At 49.3% G+C, this 23,931-nt stretch overlaps 2 protein-coding genes across 2 annotated transcripts; one reads left to right on the plus strand and one right to left on the minus strand.

Moving 5' to 3' along the window:
* The first annotated feature begins 16,708 nt into the window (after nucleotides 1-16,708).
* On the plus strand, nucleotides 16,709-19,200 carry LOC123044475 (phenylalanine ammonia-lyase-like). The gene has a single exon (XM_044467213.1). The coding sequence runs from the start codon at nucleotides 16,859-16,861 to the stop codon at nucleotides 18,977-18,979; it is 2,121 nt and encodes a 706-aa protein (XP_044323148.1). The 5' UTR covers nucleotides 16,709-16,858; the 3' UTR covers nucleotides 18,980-19,200.
* Nucleotides 19,201-19,417: 217 nt separating this feature from the next.
* On the minus strand, nucleotides 19,418-23,346 carry LOC123044476 (uncharacterized). Its single transcript, XM_044467214.1, has 9 exons — nucleotides 22,935-23,346; nucleotides 22,773-22,835; nucleotides 21,792-21,869; nucleotides 21,158-21,328; nucleotides 20,951-21,070; nucleotides 20,305-20,378; nucleotides 20,163-20,215; nucleotides 19,964-20,067; nucleotides 19,418-19,857 (listed from the first exon to the last, which is right to left on the minus strand). The coding sequence occupies exons 1-9, from the start codon at nucleotides 23,253-23,255 to the stop codon at nucleotides 19,801-19,803; spliced, it is 1,041 nt and encodes a 346-aa protein (XP_044323149.1). The 5' UTR covers nucleotides 23,256-23,346; the 3' UTR covers nucleotides 19,418-19,800.
* Nucleotides 23,347-23,931: the final 585 nt, after the last annotated feature.

The following is a 23,931-nucleotide window of genomic DNA, read 5'->3' on the forward strand; positions in this document are numbered from 1 at the left end:
ATTGTGGACCTTTCTTTACACCATACCTTAACACAGCAACGAGCGGGGAGTCATCTAGTAATGATAGATTTGATGCAGTATAACATGCTATCTCAAGAAGAAATAATCATTCAATTGTGAAAACAACACGAAAGATGTCGTGGAATTGTCATGACAGATGCCCTAGCATGAGGACTTAGGTGTGGAGCCATCGCAACATAGTTAGCTTGAAGGGGTTAAAACGGGACAAGGGACACAGATAGTTTCACCCAGGTTCGGCCCCTCGCAACAAGGTAAAGGTCTACTCCTGCTTTAGGTTGTATTGCTTGGGTTTTGCTTACCAGGGAGCGAATACGCTTGACCTAGTTCTCGACTTGTTGTTTCTTGACCTAACCCGCCGCCGAGTCACCCCTTTATATACACAGGCTGATGCCCGGTGGCTTACAGAGTCCCGGCCGGATCATACACAACGTGTCCGGCTCGGTGACAGAACTAAACTTTCCTTAACATACAAGTTAAACATATGGCAGTTTATACCCGTGGGCCTCAAGTCTCCTCCGGGTCTTGGGCCTTCAGTAAGATTGCTTCTTGAACCGCCATCTTCAACATCTTCTTGGGCCTTCTCATTATGAACCACCAATGGTATGACCTGGCCCCTCCTGGGCGGGTCATACCCAATAGTCATATCCCCAACATTAGGCCCCAGGTTGATGTGAACTTGTTCATATCAATCTTCAACACTTGGCTTAGAAAAAATCCTTCATTGTCAATCCTTATGAAATCTTATAACCCGCCATGATGTCAGCTCACAGAATTGTTGTAACCCATCATGACGTCATCTCACATTAATATCACACGAGGCCCAAATCTCAATATGCCTTCACTTTTAATGAACCTCCGAAAATTGAGGCATCTGTGCTGTCACATAACCACTTTTCAGCCTCCTCGATTCCCACGCATGCCATCTATCCACTGCCTTATAAATAGGGACAGGGTCCTTTTCTTTTTCCCCTTGCCTCCTCGTCTTCGTCCTCTTCCTCACAACGCCTTAAGCGCCCGAGCTCCACTGCCGCCGTCGACCTTCGTCCGCTGCACCACCTCTAGCCGCTACATCGACCTGAGCGCACCAGAAACACCGCCGCGCGCCTCCGCTCTTCAACAGCCTCGGTAAGCTCCCCTCTTTCCTCATCATAGATCTCCATTAGGGTTTGCTTGAGTTCTTCGGAGTTCATCTCCGTTCCTCTATTCCTTCCCATCTCTTGTAGTTTTTGATCTGAGTTTAGTACTCACCTTGCGCGACATCAGTTTAGTACTCCTTTTTGATATTTGAACGTCTCCCCTCCATGAGAGATCTCATCTGAGCACGTGAACTGTTCTGCTGCCGCCACTTAGGTTTAGAATTTTCTTCATTATCTGAAATGTTGTAGATCCAAAATTATAGCACCGATTTATGAAAACTATTTGTCCAACACTTAGCAATTCTTCACTTATAGATCTGAAAACTGATAGCTATGTGGACGGCTTAACTGATAAACCATAACCCACCAGGTACCATTAATCCCCTCTTAAGCCGCCAATAGATTGCTCTGCATGTCTCAATACTAACCTCCGGCTTAACACACTGCATGTTTATAGTTCTTACCTTTGAACCAATGACCGGCTTAACCAATATAATCTTAAACCGACAATATTTTCTTTTCAGACCTTCATCAACAATGAGTAAGAACTTCACCTCCTGCAATTGGGTGCCGTCCCGGGTTACCGAGGACGATATGAACAACTTTGTTCAAACTGGCGTTTTAGCCAAGAAAAACGACATCCATTGGAGGGTCCCAGGCACTGAAAATCCTCCTCAACCCAAAGAAGGAGAAATGATTGTTTTTATTGATCATATGATCCGTGGGTTTAGCCCGCTGATGTCTACTACGTAACCTTCTCCTTGTAGACGTTGTTGGGCCTCCAAGTGCAGAGGTTTGTAGGACAGTAGCAAATTTCTCTCAAGTGGATGACCTAAGGTTTATCAATCCATGGGAGGTGTAGGATGAGGATGGTCTCTCTCAAACAACCCTGCAACCAAATAACAAAGTGTCTCTTGTGTCCCCAACACACCCAATAAATGGTAAATTGTATAGGTGCACTAGTTCGGTGAAGAGATGGTGATACAAGTGCAATATGGATGGTAGATATAGGTTATCGTAATCTGAAATTTTAAAAACAGCAAGGTAACTAATGATAAAAGTGAGTGTCGGTGTCAAAACCGGTGGATCTCGGGTAGGGGGTCCCGAACTGTGCGTCTAGGCGGATGGTAACAGGAGACAAGGGACACGATGTTTTACCCAGGTTCGGGCCCTCTTGATGGAGGTAAAACCCTACATCCTGCTTGATTAATATTGATGATATGGGTAGTACAAGAGTGGATCTACCACGAGATCAAGGAGGCTAAACCCTAAAGCTAGCCTATGGTATGATTGTTGTAATGTATGTTAGACACCGGAGAAGGCTAGGGTTACACAGAGTCGGTTACAATGGTAGGAGATCTACATATCCGTATCGCCAAGCTTGCCTTCCACGCCAAGGAAAGTCCCATCCGGACACGGGACGGAGTCTTCAATCTTGTATCTTCGTAGTCTTGGAGTCCGGCGGACGATGATAGTCCGGCTGTCCGGACACCCCCTAGTCCAGGACTCCCTCAGTAGCCCCTGAACCAGGCTTCAATGACGATAAGTCCGGCGCGCATAATGTTCGGCATTGCAAGGCGGGTTCCTCCCTCGAATAATCCAGAGAAGATCATGAACACCAGGATAGTGTCCGGCTCTGCAAAATAAATTCCACATTCCACCGTAGAGAGAATAAAATGTACACAAGTCCAATCTGCTGACGTATTATGCGGCATGACATCACACCGCTACCAAGCCTCTACTTGAATCGTTTTTTATTATACCACCTTAGCACGTTTAGCGAAGCGGTTTCCTTGGCACGTCCTGTCGAAGCAGAGATCGTGTTCCCCTTATTCCGGGATTCTCATCAATACGGACGTGGGTAACCCAACCGCGCCATTGATGGTGGCGCTTGGGAGATAAGCGAGTTTTACTAGGCCGATGGGGGACGCATAGTCTTCATCTGCCTATATATAAGGGATAAGGATTTACCTTCTCACCTACGCCTTCTTGCTCCTTTGCTTATCCATCTCCGCGCACTCAAGCTCCAACGCCCAAGCTCGCGCATCTCGCCTCGACCTTCTCCGACCATGTCCGGAGCGGGAGGCAAATGGTTGGCCTCCACCGTTAAGGAGGAGCACATCACCAAGCTGCGCAGCGCCGGATACCTTTCCGGCGACATCGCGCATCGGCTGCCCGACGACGGGCAGCTCATCCCCACCCCCGGGCCCCATGAGAGGGTTGTTTTCCTCCCCCACTTCCTCCGCGGACTGGGCTTTCCATTTCACCCTTTTGTCCGGGGGCTCATGTTTTACTACGGCCTGGATTTCCACGATCTGGTGCCGAACTTCATCCTCAACATCTCGGCGTTTATCGTCGTGTGCGAGGCCTTCCTCTGCATCCAGCCCCACTTCGGCCTGTGGCTCAAGACCTTCAACATCAAGCCGAAGGTTGTGAAGGGCACGCAAGCAGAATGCGGAGGCGCCATGTTGGGCAAGTTGCCCAACGTCCTTTGGCTCGAAGGGGACTTCGTGGACTCCGTTAAGGGGTGGCAATCGGGGTGGTTTTACATCACCGAGCCGCGCGAACCCACGTGGGCGGCGGCCCCCGAGTTCGGATCTGGCATCCCCACGCAGCTCACCTCCTGGAAAGAGAAGGGCTTGTTGTGGGGCAATCCGAAGGAGCTGATGGGACTCCGAGCCTGTATCCAGAAGCTGGTGAACAATAAGCTCAGGCTCGTCGACGTGGTCCAAGTCATGCTCATCCGCCGGATCCTCCCATGCCAAGAACGGGCATTCAATTTGTGGGAGTTCAATCCGGAACAGCACCAGGCGCTAAGCGGGCTCTTCGACACGACGTACGAAGGCGCCTGGAGGGTGTTGTTTAAGGGCGCCGAAGCCCCCGCATCCGCGACGGAAGATCGCGGATTTCGCTCGCAGCATCCAGCTGACGAGGTAAGTGATTCAACCCCTTTACGGGACACTTGTGGTAAATAGATTGATTCTAAGAGGGTTTCAACCTCTCTTTTCCTTTGGCAGGAATGGATGGAGAAGGCCGAGCAGCTCATCTGTCCGGCTCCCATGCCAGAAGACCCAGTGAACGCCCGTCTAGCGGGGCTGCTGGTTCCGGCACCGCACGTGGTGCCGGAGAAGAAGGCCAAGAAGGTGGCCATGGGGACTCGGAAGAGTTCCCGTAATCAGGCGTCCAACGACGAGGCGGACTCCTCCCCCGAAGACGAGGAGGAGGAAGAAGACTCTCTCCCGGAGGAGGGAGAGAGGAAGAGAAAGGCTTCCCCAATAGGGGAGGCCGAAGGGTCCAAGAGGGGGAGAACTATTCCCCCGGACAGCTCCGCCAACACCAACGTTGGCGAAGAGGAGTGGCCTTCAAGGGCCAGGCCTCCGGCGAGATCGTAAGTATCCGGATCCCTGTATAATCTGAAATTTCTTTCGTGCCACATAGTGCCTTTCTAATGCCGCATACTGCCTATAGTCCGGACGACGATGATCTCCCTGCTTCATCGAGCGGGTCGTTGGCGGCGTCGGATGTGGAGTCCATCCCGACTGCCTCCACCCCTCGCGCCGACGAGGACGCCGAGGTGGGATCCCGGAAAGGGACCCATCAGGAGGAGGCCCCGGAGGCACCGCAAGGCAGCCTCCCGGACTATGCGCCGGACTCTACGCCGGAACCTGCAGTGGTTCCAGAGTCCGGCAGTCGGCCCCTTCGCAAGAAGGACAAGACCGTGACACCGGCGGCCCCCGTCCAACCGGAGGCGCCGGACAACTTGTTGGAGGCGCTCAAAGACGCTTCCATCGAGGAAGAACACCGTACTATCATGAGTGCGGTGATTCAGAAGGTTCAGCTCGCCAAGAGCGGGTTGACCGAAGCCTGCAGCAGCCTTCTAACAGGCTTTCAGGTAAGAAGTCAAAATTATGTAATGTAATACCGCATAGACAGTAGCCCCTGATGCTCAGTCCGGTGTTCGGAAAGAAAAGCTGGACTGAGGATCTAAAAAGATATACGCAGGGTTGCTTGAAATATGTCAATATGGGTTTGCAGGCTGCGCTGCTGACCTCTGCCGCACTGACTGCGGAGGTCGGTGCATTAAAGCAGGATCTCGAGCGGTCCGAGCAAGAGCTCGACCATGCCAAGAAGCAGCTCGAGGACAAAGAAGGTGAGTAACACCACTTTGAAGATTTACCTTACAGAAAAGGATTTAGGTTGCAAAAAATTAACAAGGATAATATGGGTATTGCAGGGGCCACAAACGAGGTGGCAGCCCTGAAGGAGGCTGTGTCCGCGGCCGAACGCAGTGCGGCCGTGGAACGGGCGAAGCGAGAAAAGCAGGAGGCACAGGTGGCGGAAGTGCGGCAAGAGCTCCAGGCTCTCATGGAGAAGCATGAGAGCTTGGAGCGTGACTCCAAGACTCGAGAGTCCGAACTTGCCTCGGCTCTCGAAAGTGCCAAGTCCGCCAAGGTCGAGGCCCGTAATGCCCTTCAGGAGGTTGAAGATGTAAAGAACATAGCGGCGGGTAAGGCATTTTTCATGCAAAGCAAGCATGTTAATGTAAACTACCTGACACTTACCCGCATTCGGAGCTCTCCAGGGGCGTTTGCAGATCTGCCGCGTAGTGTGTCCGATGCCGCCGCATTCTATCGTGGCGAGGAGGGGAGCTCGACGGAGAAGGTCTTCTGGTCTCAGTACGCTGAGGCCGGCCATCCGGTGCCCCCAAGCGACCAGCTGAAGCAGCTGGTCGAACTCCACAAGGTAGCTGAGGAGGCCATGAAGGGCCTTATAGTCCGGCTGTGGCCTGGACAGGCCATGCCTGGGAGCTACTTCGGCCTCATGCGGCGGCTGGTGGATGCGTGCCCCTGGGTGGAGGTCATCCAGCGCTCCGCCTGTATTGAAGGTGCTCGTCGGGCCCTTGCCCACACAAAGGTGCATTGGGGCAGGCTGGATGCGGAGAAGCTTCTCACTGACCCGCCGCCACCGGGCAAGGAGTATCGTACGCCCGAAATGTATTATAAAACTGTCCTGAAGGGAGCCCGCGATATTGCGGATGAATGCCCTAGAGATGTAATTTTTGAGTAAACTCGCTATGTATTATCCTGTGCGCTGAAAACTTTGTTCATATGCGCGTTAAGCAACGCTTGTTTAATTTAAAGTATTACCTTCTGTGCGGCCGTGTATAAAATCTGAGAGATGGCAAGTCGTTGGCTTCAGCCCCCGAGCCGCGAGTGCTGGGGTGTTCGGGATAAACTTGAGCACTCTTGTTCCCATTTTTGGGTCCATCTAGGGAGGCGCTCAACACAACGAACAAGGCAACCGGACTTATAATGCTTGAACACTCTCACTTAGCCATAGAATTCTATAATTTTAAATTTCGGCGAAGCCCCTGGTATTCGGATGACCGAATCCGGGGCGCTATCCACGCCTTCGTCGGACATTATCCGGAACTTCGCTCGAAGCGGCGTGAGTCTTTAAGGACCCGAAAAGACCTCTCGAACAGCGACCAGTCTCTCGCCTTATCATGCCGGTCAGTTTTAGCTTTCTCCACTGAGGCGCTCGCCCGGCTCAACCGGGGCACAATCGCAGTGGTTCTCCCAGTGCCACCTTAGCCGACAGAACGGAACGTAAGGCACCAAAACGTGGGAGCCGGGCAAACCCAACTATTGACCCAAGACATGATTCGGAGCCGATTCATATAATGCTATAAGTTCGGGGTGCCGCACTTATGAAAGTGTTCGGACTTATCACACCATAATGTGGGGAACATAAGCCCCTGGTGTATTAGGCCGTACCAAAATATACGGGTGCAAGATGTCATGTAATGAACATATATATATATAAAGTAATGTAATTGCAGTCGAAAAGTGTTGCATTATTTATTAAAGGAAGTCTGTTATGAGTGTGGACTGATACAAATAGTGCGGTAAGCAAGGGATTTGGACTAATTAAACATGTCCCCCTCCAGGGATGAGCTGCGGACTTGGTGTATATAATCGAATTTAATGCTCGTAATTGAGACCACCTGAGTGTTCGTCGCAGCCTTCTTTCTTCCCTGGCTGTTGCATCGTGAGTTCGGCAGGTTCACCGCCGGACAGGGCCTTTGGTTAACGGAGTCCTGTGTATACAAAGAAGGAAAATAATAATAAAAAAGAGTGGCACACTTGCGAGCCCCTGGTGTGGTCGAGCCGCACTCTGGGTCCATTGTGATCGTGCCCCTTCCCCTGCGCCCATGGTATCTCCAAAGCGTAATGATGTACGCGGAGGGTTGTTCTTGCAATCATGCGAGGGCGGGGGTTAGGGCCGCATTGCTACGTGTGCTCTGATCGTGCCAGGTGGTCTTGGTTGGTATTGCTTTGGGCGCGTTTTGCTATATCCGTCCGTTTAACGGCCGGACTCGAAAATTGCCTTAGAAGGCTGCTCTGTACTTCTGCCGCAAGAGCCACTGTATGTTCCTCCGTTCGGAGGGAGCGTTCCGTATTTCCGTTGACCGTGATGACTCCACGAGGGCCTGGCATCTTGAGCTTGAGGTATGCATAATGCGGCACCGCGTTGAACTTTGCAAACGCGGTTCGTCCGAGCAGAGCGTGATAGCCGCTGCGGAACGGGACTATGTCGAAGATTAACTCCTCGCTCCGGAAATTGTCCGGGGATCCGAAGACCACTTCCAGTGTGACTGAGCCTGTACAATTGGCTTCCACACCTGGTATGACACCTTTAAAGGTTATCTTTGTTGGTTTAATCCTTGAGGGGTCTATGCCCATCTTGTGCACTGTATCCTGATAAAGCAGGTTCAGGCTACTGCCGCCGTCCATCAGGACTCTCATGAGGTGAAATCCATCGATGATTGGGTCTAAAACCAATGCGGCAAATCCGCCATGGCGTATGCTGGTTGGATGGTCTCTTCGATCGAAAGTGATCGGACAAGAGGACCATGGATTGAACTTCGGGGCGACTGGCTCCATCGCATAGACGTCCCTTAATGCACGCTTCCGTTCCCTCTTGGGTATATGGGTTGCGTAAATCATGTTCACCATTCGCACTTGTGGGGGGAAACCCTTCTGTCCTCTATTGTTCGGCGGTCGGGTCTCTTCCTCATCATCGTTGTTTAGCCCCTTGTCATTGTTTTCGGCAATTAACTTGCCTGCCTGCTTGAACACCCAACAATCTCTGTTGGTGTGATTAGCTGGCTTTTCAGGGGTGCCATGTATCTGGCATAAGCGGTCGAGTATTCGGTCCAAGTTGGACGGACCCGGAGTGGTTCTTTTGAATGGCTTCTTCCGCTGACCGGGTTTAGAGCCTCGGAATCCGGCGTTGACTGTCGTATCCTCCTTATCGTCGCCGTTAATGCGGCATTTATTTTTGCTTCGACGTGACCTGCCGTTATGGTCCTTAGTATCCGGACTGCCAGAATTTTTATTGAGGTTGTTGCTGCGAGCTAGCCAGCTATCCTCTCCCGTGCAAAAGCGGGTCATTAATGATGTGAGGGCTGCCATGGATTTCGGCTTTTCCTGTCCCAGGTGCCGGGCTAGCCACTCGTCGCGGATGTTATGTTTGAAGGCTGCGAGGGCCTCTGCATCCGGACAGTCGACGATTTGGTTTTTCTTTGTCAACAACCGTGTCCAGAATTGTCTGGCCGATTCCTTTGGCTGCTGAATTATGTGCCTTAGGTCATCGGCGTCTGGTGGCCGCACATACGTGCCCTGGAAATTATCGAGGAATACGGCTTCCAGGTCTTCCCAACACCCAATTGATTCTGCGGGCAAGCTGTTAAGCCAATGCCGAGCTGGTCCTTTAAGCTTGAGTGGGAGATATTTGATGGCATGGAGATCGTCGCCGCATGCCATATGGATGTGAAGGAGATAATCTTCGATCCAAACCACGGGGTATGTTGTGCCGTCGTAGGATTTGATGTCTACGGGTTTAAACCCTTCAGGGATTTGATGATCCATTACTTCGTCAGTGAAGCATAGCGGGTGTGCGGCGCCTCTATATTGAGCAATATCACGACGCAGCTCGAGAGAGCGTTGTCTGCTTTGTTCGGCCCGGCCGGGGTTACTGTATCCGGCGCGACGGTATTCGTCACGGGTCGTGGGGCGCCCTCGTGATCCGTAGATGGATCTGGATTGCCTTGCTTTGTCCTCCAATACGTCTCACAAGTCCGGCGCATTCCCTCTTGGCTTCGTACTTTTGGAGCGATGCCGGGGTACGGTCTTTGTGGATGGTCTGGATGCCTCTCTGTCGCGACCACGGGGTGGTCGGTCGGCCGTATCGTGCGCTGGTGATGAAGGTATGTATGCTTCCTCCTCTAATGGGGGGAGCAACTTGCGTCTGGGGTAGCTTTTGGAGGGGCGTTTGAGTTTAAACTCTTCGGCCGCGAGGACCTCGGTCCATCGATCGGCCAGCAGGTCCTGATCAGCTTGAAGCTGCTGCTGCTTTTTCTTTAGGCTATTTGCCGTGGCAATAAGCCTGCGTTTAAAACGCTCTTGTTCGACGGGATCCACGGGCACGACGAATTCGTCGTCGTTGAGGCTTGCCTCGTCTTCGGAGGGAGGTATATAGTTATAATCCTCGACCTCTTCGTCTGCCGCCCTCTCGTGAGGGCTTGCTTCTGCATCCTCCTGCGCTGAGTCTTGCTGGAGGGGATTATCTTCGGCACTCTCTGGGGTATTATTATCTCCTTTTCCGGAATCTCCATTCTTGCTGTGGCGGGATTTAGAGCGGCGCCGCTGACGCCGGCGCTTGGGCTGTTTCTTTAAGAAATCTGCCTCCGCTGCTTCTTCGCCTTCCCCGTCTTTTGGGGTGTCAACCATGTATATGTCGTATGACGAGGTGGTCTTCCAGTGCCCTGTAGGCGCTGGTTCCTGTTCGTCTCCGGCATCGTCGTCCATAGCGTCGATGTCTTCGGAGTCGTAGTCTAGCATGTCGGTAAGATCGTCGACAGTGGCTACAAAGTGGGTGGTGGGTGGGCTCTGAATTTCTTCGTCGTCCATATCCCAACCATCCTGGCCATAATCTGGCCAGGACTCTCCAGATAACGAGAGATGCTTTAGCGAATTTAGGATGTCGCCAAAGGGCGAGTATTGGAAGATGTCCACGGCGGTGAATTCCATAACCGGCGCCCAATCAGATTCGATTGGCAGGGGCGCGGGAGGTCCGGAGTCCGGCAAGGAGTCCGGCACCTCGGAGTCACGAGTTTCGTGAGGGACAAGGCTAGTGTTCGGCTCCATCGCCGTGGAAGTTGGAGCCCCCGAGGCGGTGTCCAACCACCGGTCCTCGATCTGGGCGATCGGCTCCGGTCTAAGGGCTGGAGCGGATTCTTGTGCGGCCACCAAGGCACTGTTCGGCGGCAGAGCTAGATCATGCCCATCATAACAGTGCGGCGCGCTTGGCTGTGGCTCGGGCCCGTCGAAGATCAAGTCTCCGCGGACGTCGGCTGTGAAGTTTAGGCTTCCGAATCTGACCTGACGGCCAGGGGCGTAGCTTTCGATCTGCTCCAGATGGCCAAGTGAATTAGCCCGCAGTGCGAAGCCGCCGAATACGAAGATCTGTCCGGGGAGAAAAGTCTCACCCTGGGCAGCGTTGTTGATTGAAGACGCCATCGAGCCTATCGGTGACGACACAGAGGAACTCTCAATGAAAGCACCAATGTCGGTGTCAAAACCGGCGGATCTCGGGTAGGGGGTCCCGAACTGTGCGTCTAGGCGGATGGTAACAGGAGACAAGGGACACGATGTTTTACCCAGGTTCGGGCCCTCTTGATGGAGGTAAAACCCTACGTCCTGCTTGATTAATATTGATGATATGGGTAGTACAAGAGTGGATCTACCACGAGATCAAGGAGGCTAAACCCTAAAGCTAGCCTATGGTATGATTGTTGTAATGTATGTTGTGTCCTACGGACTAAAGCCCTCCGGTTTATATAGACACCGGAGAAGGCTAGGGTTACACAGAGTCGGTTACAATGGTAGGAGATCTACATATCTGTATCGCCAAGCTTGCCTTCCACGCCAAGGAAAGTCCCATACGAACACGGGACGGAGTCTTCAATCTTGTATCTTCGTAGTCTTGGAGTCCAGCGGACGATGATAGTCCGGCTGTCCGGACACCCCCTAGTCCAGGACTCCCTCAGTGAGCACAAACGGTATTGAAATGCTAGGAAACAAGGCCTACGGTTCATACTTTCACTAGTGCAAGTTCTCTCAACAATAATAACATAATTGGATCATATGACTATCCCTCAACATGCAACAAAGAGTCACCCCAAAGTCACTAATAGCAGAGAACAAACCAAGAGATTATGGTAGGGTACGAAACCACCTCAAAATTATTCTTTCAGATCGATCTCTTCAAGAGTCCGTAGTAAAATAACACGAAGCTATTCTTTCCGTTCAATCTATCATAGAGTTCATACTAGAATAACACCTTAAGACACGAATCAACCAAAACCCTAATGTCACCTAGATACTCCAATGCCACCTCAAGTATCCGTGGGTACGATTATACGATATGCATCACACAATCTCAGATTCATCTATTCAACCAACACAAAGTACTTCAAAGAGTGCCCCAAAGTTTCTATCGGAGAGTCAAGAAGAAAACGTGTGCCAATCCCTATGCATAAGTTCAATGAACCCGCAAGTTGATCACCAAAACATACATCAAGTAGATCACGTGAATATCCCATTGTCACCACAGATAAGCACGGCAAGACATACATCAAGTGTTCTCAAATCCTTAAAGACTCAATCCGACAAGAGAACTTCAAGGGGAAAACTCAATTCATCACAAGAGAGTAGAGGGGGAGAAACATCATAAGATCCAACTATAATAGCAAAGCTCGCGATACATCAAGATCGTATCACCTCAAGAACGCGTGAGAGAGAGATCAAACACATAGCTACTAGTACATACCCTCAGCCCCAAGGGTGAACTACTCCCTCCTCGTCATGGAGAGCGCCGGGATGATGAAGATGGCCACCGGTGAGGGATCCCCCCTCCGGCAGGGTGCCAGAACAGGGTCCCGATTGGTATTTTGGTGGCTACAGAGGCTTGCGGTGGCGGAACTCCCGATCTATTGTGTTCCCCGATGTTTTCAGGCTATATGGACATATATAGGCGAAAGAAGTCGGTCAGGGGAGCCACGAGGGGGCCACGAGGGTGGGGGCGCGCCCAGGGGGTAGGGCGCGCCTCCCGGGCTCGTGGCTTCCTTGAAGCTTCCTTGACGTCTACTCCAAGTCTCCTGGATTGCTTCCGTTCCAAAAATAACTCTCCCGAAGGTTTCATTCCGTTTGGACTCCGTTTGATATTCCTTTTCTGCAAAACACTGAAATAGGCAATTTGGGTTGGGCCTCCGGTTAATAGGTTAGTCCCAAAAATGATATAAAAGTGTATAATAAAGCCCATAAACATCCAAAACAGGTAATATAAGATTGAACCCAAAGCTAAGCACTTCTCCCATTGCAAGAAAGATCAATCTAGTAGGCCAAACCAAACTGATAATTCAAAGAGACTTGCAAAGATAACTCAATCATACATAAAAGAATTCAGAGGAGATTCAATTATTTCTCATAGATAAACTTGATCATAAACCCACAATTCATCGGATCTCGACAAACACACCGCAAAAAGAGTTTACATCGAATAGATCTCCACAAGAGAGGGGGAGAACATTGTATTGGGATCCAAAAAGAGAGAAGAAGCCATCTAGCTAATAACTATGGACCCGAAGGTCTGTGGTAAACTACTCACAACTCATCCGAGGGGCTATGGTCTTGATGTAGAAGCCCTCCATGGTCGATTCCCCCTCCGGCGGAGCACCGGCGAAGGCTCCAAGATGGGATCTCGCGGATACATAAGGTTACGGTGGTGGAAATTGTGTTTTGTTGTCTCCCTGGATGTTTTCGGGGTATGTAGGCTTATATAGGAGGAAGAAGTACGTTGGTGGCCGCCCGAGGGGCCCACAAGAGAGAGGGACGCGCCTAAAGGGGGTGGGCGCGCCCTCATGTCTCGTGGCCGCCTCGGCTGCTTCTTGACTTGCACTCCAAGTCCTCTGGATCACGTTCGTTCCAAAAATCACGCTCCCGAAGGTTTCATTCCATTTGGACTCTGTTTGATATTCCTTTTCTTTGAAATACTGAAATAGGCAAAAAACAGCAATAGGGGCTGGGCCTCCGATTAGTAGGTTAGTTCCAAAAATGATATAAATGTGTAAAATAAAGCCCATAAACATCCAAAAGGGGTAATATAATAGCATGAAACAATCAAAAATTATAGATACCTTGGAGACGTATCAATGAACCAGCATCAAGTGAGGAAGCTGATAAAGATTGTTAATAAAATGGGTCAAAAGATGGCAATTAAACTATTTGTTTACACTTTATCCAATACAACAGCGAACTACACGATGGTAAGTAAGAACTCTGCAGCCTTCTTTTTACTACTCATAATGAGTTGTGTTAGATGACAATGTCTGAATCTTTTTTCCTTTGCAGTGGTTCCGAAAGCAGTTTACTCAAGATTACCTCTCAAACCACATGATTGGTGGGCACGCAAATGTTAAAGTATTTCTACCAGAACACGATGATTATCTAGATGTTTTCATGAAGACCGTGAAGGATGGGCGGTCGGCCATCACAAGGGGTTGGACTAGAGTCGTGCGTGCCTTCTGCGTGGAGGAGGGCACAATATGGGCATTCCGCTTCACCTTGTTCAGCAACCAGAATGTATTTTGCCTCTTTCTTTACCGTCTTTAATAGTACAAGTATACAATTGTGATTCGTCATTCTTTATTTGGTTTTTATGTAATTCTTGATATGTACCTATGAATCGAATAATGCATCGGTTGTCTGAACCTGATGGATATGAATAAAGCTATAACATACATTCAAATTCAAATTCAAATTCAAATTTAGTACAATTTGATATAGCAGCAATTAAATTACGGTGAAATTACGCTCTCCAGATCGTTACGGCACACACGGTTGGTAAAACACAAACGTTTGCGATATACACCATAATCTGAGACGGTTCACATAGAGGAAACGTGTGCAAGCGTGCACACATTTGCTGTTTGCAAAGCGTGTGCGATGTCAGACAATATCAAAAACGGTGCGGGCAAACTAAACGTTTGTGATAGTTTCCTTATCGTACATGATTCGCAACCATGAACTGTTTCTGATAAAGTATGCATCGTAAACGTTGCACCACAGAATAGCGTGTGCGATAGTTGTCGTGTATGACGATGTTACGACAATCCGACGTTTCGTAATCCTATCCGACACTCGTACGACGATTAGCTAATCTTCTTAATTAGTTATCGCATACGGTTTGGGAAAAGCAAATGTGTGTGATTGTATGCTTATCATACACGTTCTATAATAGTGAACCATTTGTGATGGGCCGCGCATCGTAAACGTAGCACCACAGGATACCGATTGCGATGGCAATGCGAGCACAAAGGAGTAGGAGTATTGTATATGCATCTTGGCTCCCTATCCCCGACGGTTTCTGGGCCGTGTGGGAAGGAACCCCCCTATTGCCCACACTCACTTGGCGACAGTTTCAAATGCCGCCACGGAAAGGGGTTAAAAACCGTTTGTATAGCACCAAAGTGTACCAGTGTCAAGACCTCCCGAGAAGCGGCCACCTAAGGCTGCCTCCCGAGGAGCGGATATCTCTAGGCAGGCACCGCACCTCGCGAGGTGCGCGGTGACGTGAGCCATGACGACCAAGGCCAGCAGGGCGCCATCGGGCGCAGTCCAAGACAGTTTCCTCTTTGGTGCTAAGCAGGCAATGACGTACGTGGGTTCCCAAGGAATCCCTCAAAGATTTTCGTTCTAGTGCAACAAGACCAAGACCGCGGGCTCGGCAGGAGGAGGTCGTCACCGAGCCCACCACTGCGTCACAACCAGAAGCTTTGCAGACGAAGACCACCTTTAGTCAGTATAGGGTGTACTCCTGTGCCCCTTCACATTAGCCGTTGTGGTATCCCTTCCCGCCTAAGCCATGAGGGAAAGACCAAGGCCACTATAAATATAGGTTAGTCTCCACCATGGAGAGGGGATTGAATCCTCCTGCCATTGAGCTCTTCTAGGGCAGCTCACCCCCTGTACTAGTTCGTACTCATCCTCCTCGCGAGGTAATCCACCACAAAACAGGAGTAGGGTTTTACACTGCAAGGTGACCCGAACCTGGGTAAATCACCGTGTCCACTTCTCCTTCCCGCTCGCCCGAACTCGTCGGTGTCAAGCCATGGGCTGGTGAGCAGCGACCCGAGGCAAGGCAGGATCCTTCATTCACGCCCCAAAGTTCGAAACTTGTTTGGGTCCGCGGAGCCCCAATTCCGACAACAGTCATCCCCAAAAGAAGTGTCCCTGAAAAGAGCGAGTTGCGGAGATCCGACAAATCTCACTTGTTCAAATGCATCTATCCAATTTTCTATGTTGCTCAGATGTTTAGCGCTAAATATGTTTAATGTGCAATTAATACTATACCTAATATTAACTTTAGTGCTAACCACGTAATTATATCCTACTTAATACTACCCACATGCAATCAATGTACTTCCTAATATTAACGTGCAATGCAATTAATATATTTTGTAATATAATGTGGTACGTAATTATATTCTACCTAATATCATCATGCAATCAATATCTTTCCTAATATTGATGTGCAATGAAATTGATATCATTTTTCTAATATAACGTGTATTACATGTACATGGTTTTCTAGTTATAGAAGGTTCTCATGTGTAACCTAGCCACCATACAAAGTACTTCTAACAGCGCAACACACAAACATACTTCCTCCGTTTCATATTACTTGTCGCTGATTTAGTACAAAGTTGTACTAAATCAGCGACGAGTAATATGGAACGGAGGGAGTAGTACATACGTATACACGACGCTTCATTTTGAACGCTGAAGCATGTTGGCACGCATTAGTGAGAATCCTTCGGACATAACCTGGACGGAATATTAAGAAAACTTATTTCGTGGAAGAAGTGAAACTCGTCCAAATCTCCTGTGTGAACCTTGCCGTCTTCAAAGTCATGGTCAAAACTCAACAAAAACCATGTTGTAACTCAGACCTTCCGCTACACTAGCGTACGTACATGCATTTGTAAAGAAACAGTCTCACCTAATAATCATACAAGAATTGGACTTGGACACACCTAACGATAACTGAAATAAATCAAAAGAGGGCCGACGAATGGTTAATTAGCGACTTGAAAAATGGCAGACGAAAACCATCACCATCAGCTAGCAACCGCGTCGCGTGCAGGGGCGTCGACCCGTGCGTTCCCCTCGCACAGCACATTTGCACTGCATATATTATAATGGTATCCCATCGTCGCAGCAGCTGCCTATTCTTCGTCTTCTTCCTACTCCGCACGCACGAGGCCACCAACCCCACCTTCGTGCTCACCCGCGGCCAAGTCCAGCGGTCAACACTACCATCCTGGTCACAGTCCACACTCCACACCAAATCCCAATCCCCACCCACCCTGCCTGCGCTACCTATTTAAATCCTCCCCTCCCCTCCATTTCCATCCAAGAAGAGCATCCCTCACCTCTCCTACTTCATCCAGCTCTTCTCTCTCACGGCTGCTCCAAAGAATCGCCACATAGATAACCAGCCTCTAATCTCTGCTCGAGCTCTTCTCTCTCACAACTGCTACATCGAGACTTCAAGATCCATCGTTGATCAAACCAATGGCCGCCAACGGCAACGACGGTTTGTGCGTGGCCGAGCCGCGGAGGGCTGACCCTCTCAACTGGGGGAAAGCGGCGCAGGAGCTGTCAGGGAGCCATCTGGACGCCGTCAAGCGGATGGTGGAGGAGTACCGCAGGCCGGTGGTGGTTATGGAGGGCGCAAGCTTGACCATCGCCCAGGTCGCGGCGGTGGCCACCGCCGACGGGGCCAGGGTGGAGCTCGACGAGTCCGCCCGCGGCCGCGTCAAGGAGAGCAGCGACTGGGTCATGACCAGCATGGCCAACGGCACCGACAGCTACGGCGTCACCACCGGCTTCGGCGCCACCTCCCATCGGAGGACCAAGGAGGGCGGCGCTCTGCAGAGGGAACTCATCCGGTTCCTAAACGCCGGGGCGTTCGGCACCGGCAGCGACGGCCACGTGCTGCCCGCGGCCACCACGCGCGCGGCGATGCTTGTCCGCGTCAACACACTGCTCCAAGGCTACTCCGGCATCCGCTTCGAGATCCTCGAGACCATCGCCACGCTGCTCAATGCAAACGTGACACCGTGCCTGCCGCTCCGGGGCACCATCACCGCTTCCGGCGATCTCGTCCCGCTCTCCTACATCGCGGGACTTGTCACCGGCCGCCCGAATGCCGTGGCCGTGGCTCCTGATGGCACCAAGGTTAATGCCGCCGAGGCATTTAAGATTGCGGGCATCCAGCACGGCTTCTTTGAGCTGCAACCCAAGGAAGGCCTTGCTATGGTTAATGGCACGGCGGTGGGCTCCGGGCTCGCGTCCATAGTTCTCTTTGAAGCGAATGTTCTTGGTGTGCTTGCCGAAGTTTTGTCGGCGGTGTTCTGCGAAGTGATGAACGGCAAGCCAGAGTACACTGACCACCTGACACACAAGTTGAAGCACCATCCTGGACAGATCGAGGCCGCGGCCATCATGGAGCACATCCTGGAGGGCAGCTCATACATGATGCTCGCGAAGAAGCTTGGTGAGCTCGACCCATTGATGAAGCCAAAGCAAGACAGATATGCTCTCCGCACATCGCCACAATGGCTTGGGCCACAAATTGAGGTCATCCGTGCAGCGACGAAGTCAATCGAGCGCGAGATCAACTCTGTCAATGACAACCCACTCATTGACGTATCTCGTGGAAAGGCAATCCACGGTGGAAACTTCCAGGGCACGCCCATTGGTGTGTCCATGGACAACACGAGGCTTGCCATTGCTGCGATTGGCAAGCTCATGTTTGCCCAGTTCTCGGAGCTAGTAAACGACTTCTACAACAATGGCTTGCCCTCCAACCTCTCTGGTGGCCGCAACCCAAGTCTTGACTATGGCTTCAAGGGTGCCGAGATCGCAATGGCATCATACTGCTCGGAGCTCCAATTCTTGGGCAACCCTGTGACCAACCATGTCCAAAGTGCAGAGCAGCACAATCAAGACGTGAACTCCCTCGGATTAATCTCAGCTCGTAAGACTGCCGAGGCCATCGACATTCTGAAGCTCATGTCCTCTACATTTTTGGTTGCGCTGTGCCAAGCCATCGACTTGCGCCACCTCGAGGAGAATGTCAAGAACGCCGTCAAGAATTGTGTCACAAGAGTGGCCAGGAAGACCATCACAAATGACATGGGTGGCCTCCACAACACGCGTTTTTGTGAGAAGGACCTGCTCCAAACAATCGACCGTGAGGCGGTGTTTGCATACGCAGACGACCCTTGCAGCGCCAACTATCCTCTCATGAAGAAGATGCGAGCAGTGCTGGTGGAGCACGCCTTGGCCAACGGCGAGGCTGAGCGCAACGTGGAAACCTCGGTGTTTGCCAAGGTTGCCAAATTCGAGCAGGAGCTCTGTGCAACACTACCTCAGGAAGTTGAGGCTGCCAGAGGTGCAGTGGAGAATGGCACTGCCGGAGAACCGAACCGCATCGTTGACTGCCGGTCATACCCTCTATACCGGTTCGTTCGCAAGGAGCTGGGAACGGTGTACTTGACCGGAGAGAAGACACGGTCCCCCGGGGAGGAGGTGGACAAGGTGTTTGTTGCTATGAACCAGGGTAAGCACATCGACGTGCTGCTGGAATGCCTCAAGGAGTGGAACGGCGAGCCCCTGCCTCTCTGCTAATCAGGGAGATGAAGAGAAGATGCTGTGCTTCAGAATTCTGAAGGCTCCCCTTGTTCTAAACTGATAATACTACTGTTGTTTGATTTCGTTCTTTCTTTGTTATTCCCCTCTTCTAAAACGTTGATGCATGCAACGTTCTACCGGAGCTAGAGGCCATTGCCAAAGATTGCACTCTCTAATACTTGTCAATGTAAGCGAAAGGGCACAAATTTTCATGTCAACTGTTGATGTTCTACTACTGAATCAGCACGTTCAGACTTACTGTATGGCATACAAGCACATTCTCCTCGTTGCAGACTTACTCATGTCAAATGTTGATAATTTTCACGTCGCACTGCAATGTAGAGAGAAATAGCACCAGGTTGTGATTGTCATACAAGCACATTCTCGAGAAACTTCGACTATCATACATGTTTGATAGAGATAGAAATAGTTACAGAGGAAAAACAATAGGCATGAGAGGTATATACAGGATTTCAGCACATCAGAACTAGTCACAGAAACTAATCAGACCAATGTTTTTCTATCCTTATATGTCAACGGAAGAAAGAATGTACAAGTATAAGCGCACCCGCTTCAGTGTATGCCAAATTATCTACCACCTAGAACTCAGCACCGCCCGCATTCATAGGCAGTCACCCACACTCAACATTCACCTAGCAATGGGAGACTTATATTGGGTAGATGATGTCGTAGTGGTTGACCGTGAACAGCACGTGCACACGCGCAGCGTCAGCTCCAGGACTAACGTACACATCATCAGGCGCTTCCTCATTGAGTTGCACGAGCACGAGGGACACCTGAAGCGCAGCCGCCAAGGCTCACATCTGAACACGGCCCGCCACCACGCGTCGTGGAGTAACGTGCTGTAAGCACCACTGTTTAGAGCAGCGAGTCAGGAAATATGAGGGTCATGTATCCAAGAATGGATGGATCAGAAATTCAGCACGACATTGATGTAAAGGTAGAGATGCTGATTCTCACATTTGCCACACTGTCATTTTCTCCAAGTCCAGGTATATCCTCTGTATAGTCCGCCCTGTGCAAGCACAACCAGGTAGCTGCTACTAATCTGAGGAAAACAAAAACTGGCCACCAAAATGTGTCAGAAACATGAATCGGGATGAACCGAGGGAAAAGATGGGTTGATGACTGAAGGATAAGTTGATAAGTGTTTTCTCACTGTCTTCTGTTTGATCGTAAGTGCTGAAGAACTCGAGAAGTTTCCGCTTGTACCTGACAAAGAAGCAGGTTAAGTCAGTGAGATGGAAGCATTCAGCCACAACACTTGGCCGGAATTGCAGAAAACCAAACATATCAAAAACCTGTCAGTTAATAGGGGGATCAATCTGCGTTTTTTCTTCCATCTCTTTACTTTCTTCATCAACTCCTTAAATGCCTGAAACAATCGGTGAGTTAATAAATCGCATTTGGTAACCATTCCATACAGCTCTGTAAGGTTACAAAAGTGCTTGCATACTATTGATATTCGATAACAAGACATTAACACATAATTAGGATAACTCGCCTGAACAACTTCAGTTAATAACGATCTACTATAAAATAGTTAAAGAGTACAAATACTTAGTAACAGAATGGTGAGATATCTACATCATAAGAAGCAGCAGGTCTGAAGCATTTCAGTGTTGAATGAAGCATAGAATTATACTCTTGCGGTTTACATTGTCACACTAGTATCCCTTACAATAAACTTAAGGTGTATTTTTGTTAAGTTGGGTCCTAAGTTGTAACATAACAATAAGCTTCAGACTTGAGCTTGCGTCAACAGGGTGTAAACTGCAATGTCATGCCATTACTGCTAAGCAATTGTGCATCTCCTTCAAATGATTGATGGTTAGACAACTGAATCCATTTTGACATGTAGAGTAACTTGAAGAGAATTGTATTTGTCCCTTACAAATATGTTTATCCAAGGAAAAAACACAAATGTGGAAAAAGGCATGAACTTACATCGTGGCTCCTAGAAAATTCAGAGGCCCATCCAAGACGTGCAGATTCCTCAGCCAACTCCTGGATAGCTGCAAGGAGACGGCGTTCCTCATTTCTGCCTTTTCTATCAAGAACTTGCTCCTGTCGTACATTGGCATAAACAAACAGAGTTAGATCAGGGAACATGCATCCTGTAGTATACTAAGGGACAAGGAGAAGGACAATTACAAGGTAGGAAAATATGAAGCTCCTGTAGAAACACTCCCCATCTTCTTCCACTGGCCTAAATTCTAAATAGCGGTCACCAAGGCCGATTGCATTCACAGCATATATTCTGTCGCGATAAAGTGCAAGTATCTGTCCAACATAATGATTTAAGGCTTGCCCATAGGGAATTGCCTGCACCGCACAATCAGATAAGAGAATTCAGTTTATGCTGATTAGAACAAGGAAATAACAGATCTAAAGCCTGATAGAAACTTTGTTTTGCAACAACAGATCTAAAATATGATCCAAATTTTGTTTTGCTTCCACTTTTCTGGCTTGTATGTTCTCTGGAAATGGTTGGAACTGCTAATAAATGTAAGAGACCCTTCATTGACACTAATTGGTTGTTGTTGAGTTAAAAATAGAAAAATATGTGTAGTGTTTCATACACTCAATGGTATAAAGTCTACTGGTTCCATCACATTGCAAGGGTAATATACTATTAAGCATTCAGACAAGAAAGTAAGAAGCATGTTCCACGAAATCACTTGTACAGTAATCATGAATGCCCACAGTTCCATCTGACCTGGGATTTTGATCCCGACATTTCATGGATTTCCACTTTGAAATAACCAAAGACAAAAAGGAGTCAAACCTGTTGATTCACGTGAGGTCTCTCCGAGCTTCCGGCGTGAGGTCTCTCCGAGCTTCCGATTCCTTCTCTACAAAAAAACTTTTCCACAAGAGATGGGTTAAGATCCATATATAACTTGCCAAACTTAGAAGTAATTGTACATATTAAACATCACAATCAGGATTTTAGAATACGAAACAGGGGAATAAGAGAGTTTTTGAAGAATCTAATAGCAGTATCGCACAACTGATGCTGCAAAATCCGAAACATCTTACTTCAGAAACTGTTTACAAGAATCATGTTGTGAAGCTTCCAAGCCGGTTTCAAGTACCAAACAACCAAACATCACATCTTTTAGACCAAATTTCAGAGTAAGTGGTCAGTGAGTTTAATTATTTATTTTGTGGGCTGTGGTCAGTGATTTTGCATCTGAATGACCAATGATCTACGGAAATCATGTCCAGGTATGCAGCCCTGAATAAACAAATGCATCAACTATGCCTATAAAACCATCCATTTACATTAAAACCTCTTACCTTTGTCTTTAGGACTTCTAGCTAAAATTTCACAGGAGCACTGATCAAGATATTCACGCCTAAAACAAAAACATGTTCCCAATGTTTCCCCCGCAGTAAACTGCGATGAATATGCTACCACATTTGATACAAGAATGAATTGGTACAGGCACGAGCACCCAAATCTTAAACATATTCGAGTTTTTGATTAATCACAGGAGGTTGTTCACTTGTCTCCGTATTCCAAGATTGCAAGAAGAGCACGGAGTAATGATCAGGATCTGCCTAATCTGCGCGTAATATAAAGCCAGATTGGCCCAACATTCGCCCAAAAGTTTCATCCCTTTTACCCTAAATCCTTACCAACATTGCACACGAACTCTCAGACCACAAATTGCACATCCCGAACACAAAAATTGGCACAGGAATGCACAAAGAAGAGCAAAGAATCACAGAGTAATCAAGAAGCACGAGATTCAGGCTATACCTTGTTCTTGCCGGAGCTGATTATCTTTCTCAAGATCGTCTTCTTGGCCTTCGGCAATCCAGCCTACTCGACAGAAACCAAGAAACGCTAAGTCGAACTCGGATAACTCGAAAGGAAACACAGCAGGTCGCGACATCTCAAGCGCAAGAGACGCGTCATTACCTGCTCCCCGGCGCGCGCAGCGGCGGAGCTCGATCTCCCGGCTTCGAAGATTTGGCTCCCGGTCTGCACTTCCACGGGCGGAGCAGAGGGAAGTGGTGGCGAGGAGATGGATTCGCCGGCTCTGCGGCTTCCGCCCCCGGCCTGGTCATCGACGGGCGGAGGAGAGTGAGGTGGTGGCGACGAGACACCGGAGCCCGCCTGCGCTGCCCCAAAGCTCGGCGGCCCAGTGGGGGAGGCGGCGCTGGCGTCGTCGCGTTGCCCGTGCACACGGGCCGGTTCTTGCTTGCCATCGTCCCGGTCTTTTCCTGAACCGGATGCCATCGCGTCGCGGCGGGAAAAACTTTGCGGGTGGAGCGGAAAGGGCTTGCTTGGCAATTCTGCTAATGCGAGGGCGTTGGAGGAAGTTGGCGAAAGGGCCTGGTTTGTTATTTGGGGAAAGGATGAGCGGTTATTTATAAAGGTGGACGGGTACGTCATCATGTGAGAGGAAGTTCGCGAACATTTTTTCCTTTCAATTGTCTGGATTTTCCCCTCAAAAAAATTGTCTGGATTTTCCATAAATTTTAAAGCATATGCACTAACCTAAAATTATAGTACCTTTTTTTTGTGAGTGAAATAATGTATTACTCAACTGAAGCAGCTCATATAATCAATCGTAGCTAGCTCCGTAGCATCCGAAGGACCCGAACCAATCTAAGTCATGGTTCTGCCTTCTACATGAGCAAATTTGACTATGATATCACTAACTTTATTTTGGCTACGATTAGCAAGAGTAATACAAGAATCATGAAGAGACATAAGGTTTTCTAATCTCCGTAATAAGGGACGAGTAGACCGATCTATCAACCTCTTTGGCCTGGATCAACTTGACAGCAATGATTGAATCCATTTTTATCTCCACTGAAAGGTCACTTCTCTGTATTGCGAATGACAGTCCTTCCATACAAGCACTTAGCTCCGCTTCGAGAGAATCCCGACATGAAAACAATTGCCTGCA

This window comes from Triticum aestivum, chromosome 2B (assembly GCF_018294505.1).
Source record: "Triticum aestivum cultivar Chinese Spring chromosome 2B, IWGSC CS RefSeq v2.1, whole genome shotgun sequence".
In the NCBI taxonomy this organism is placed as follows: domain Eukaryota; kingdom Viridiplantae; phylum Streptophyta; class Magnoliopsida; order Poales; family Poaceae; genus Triticum; species Triticum aestivum.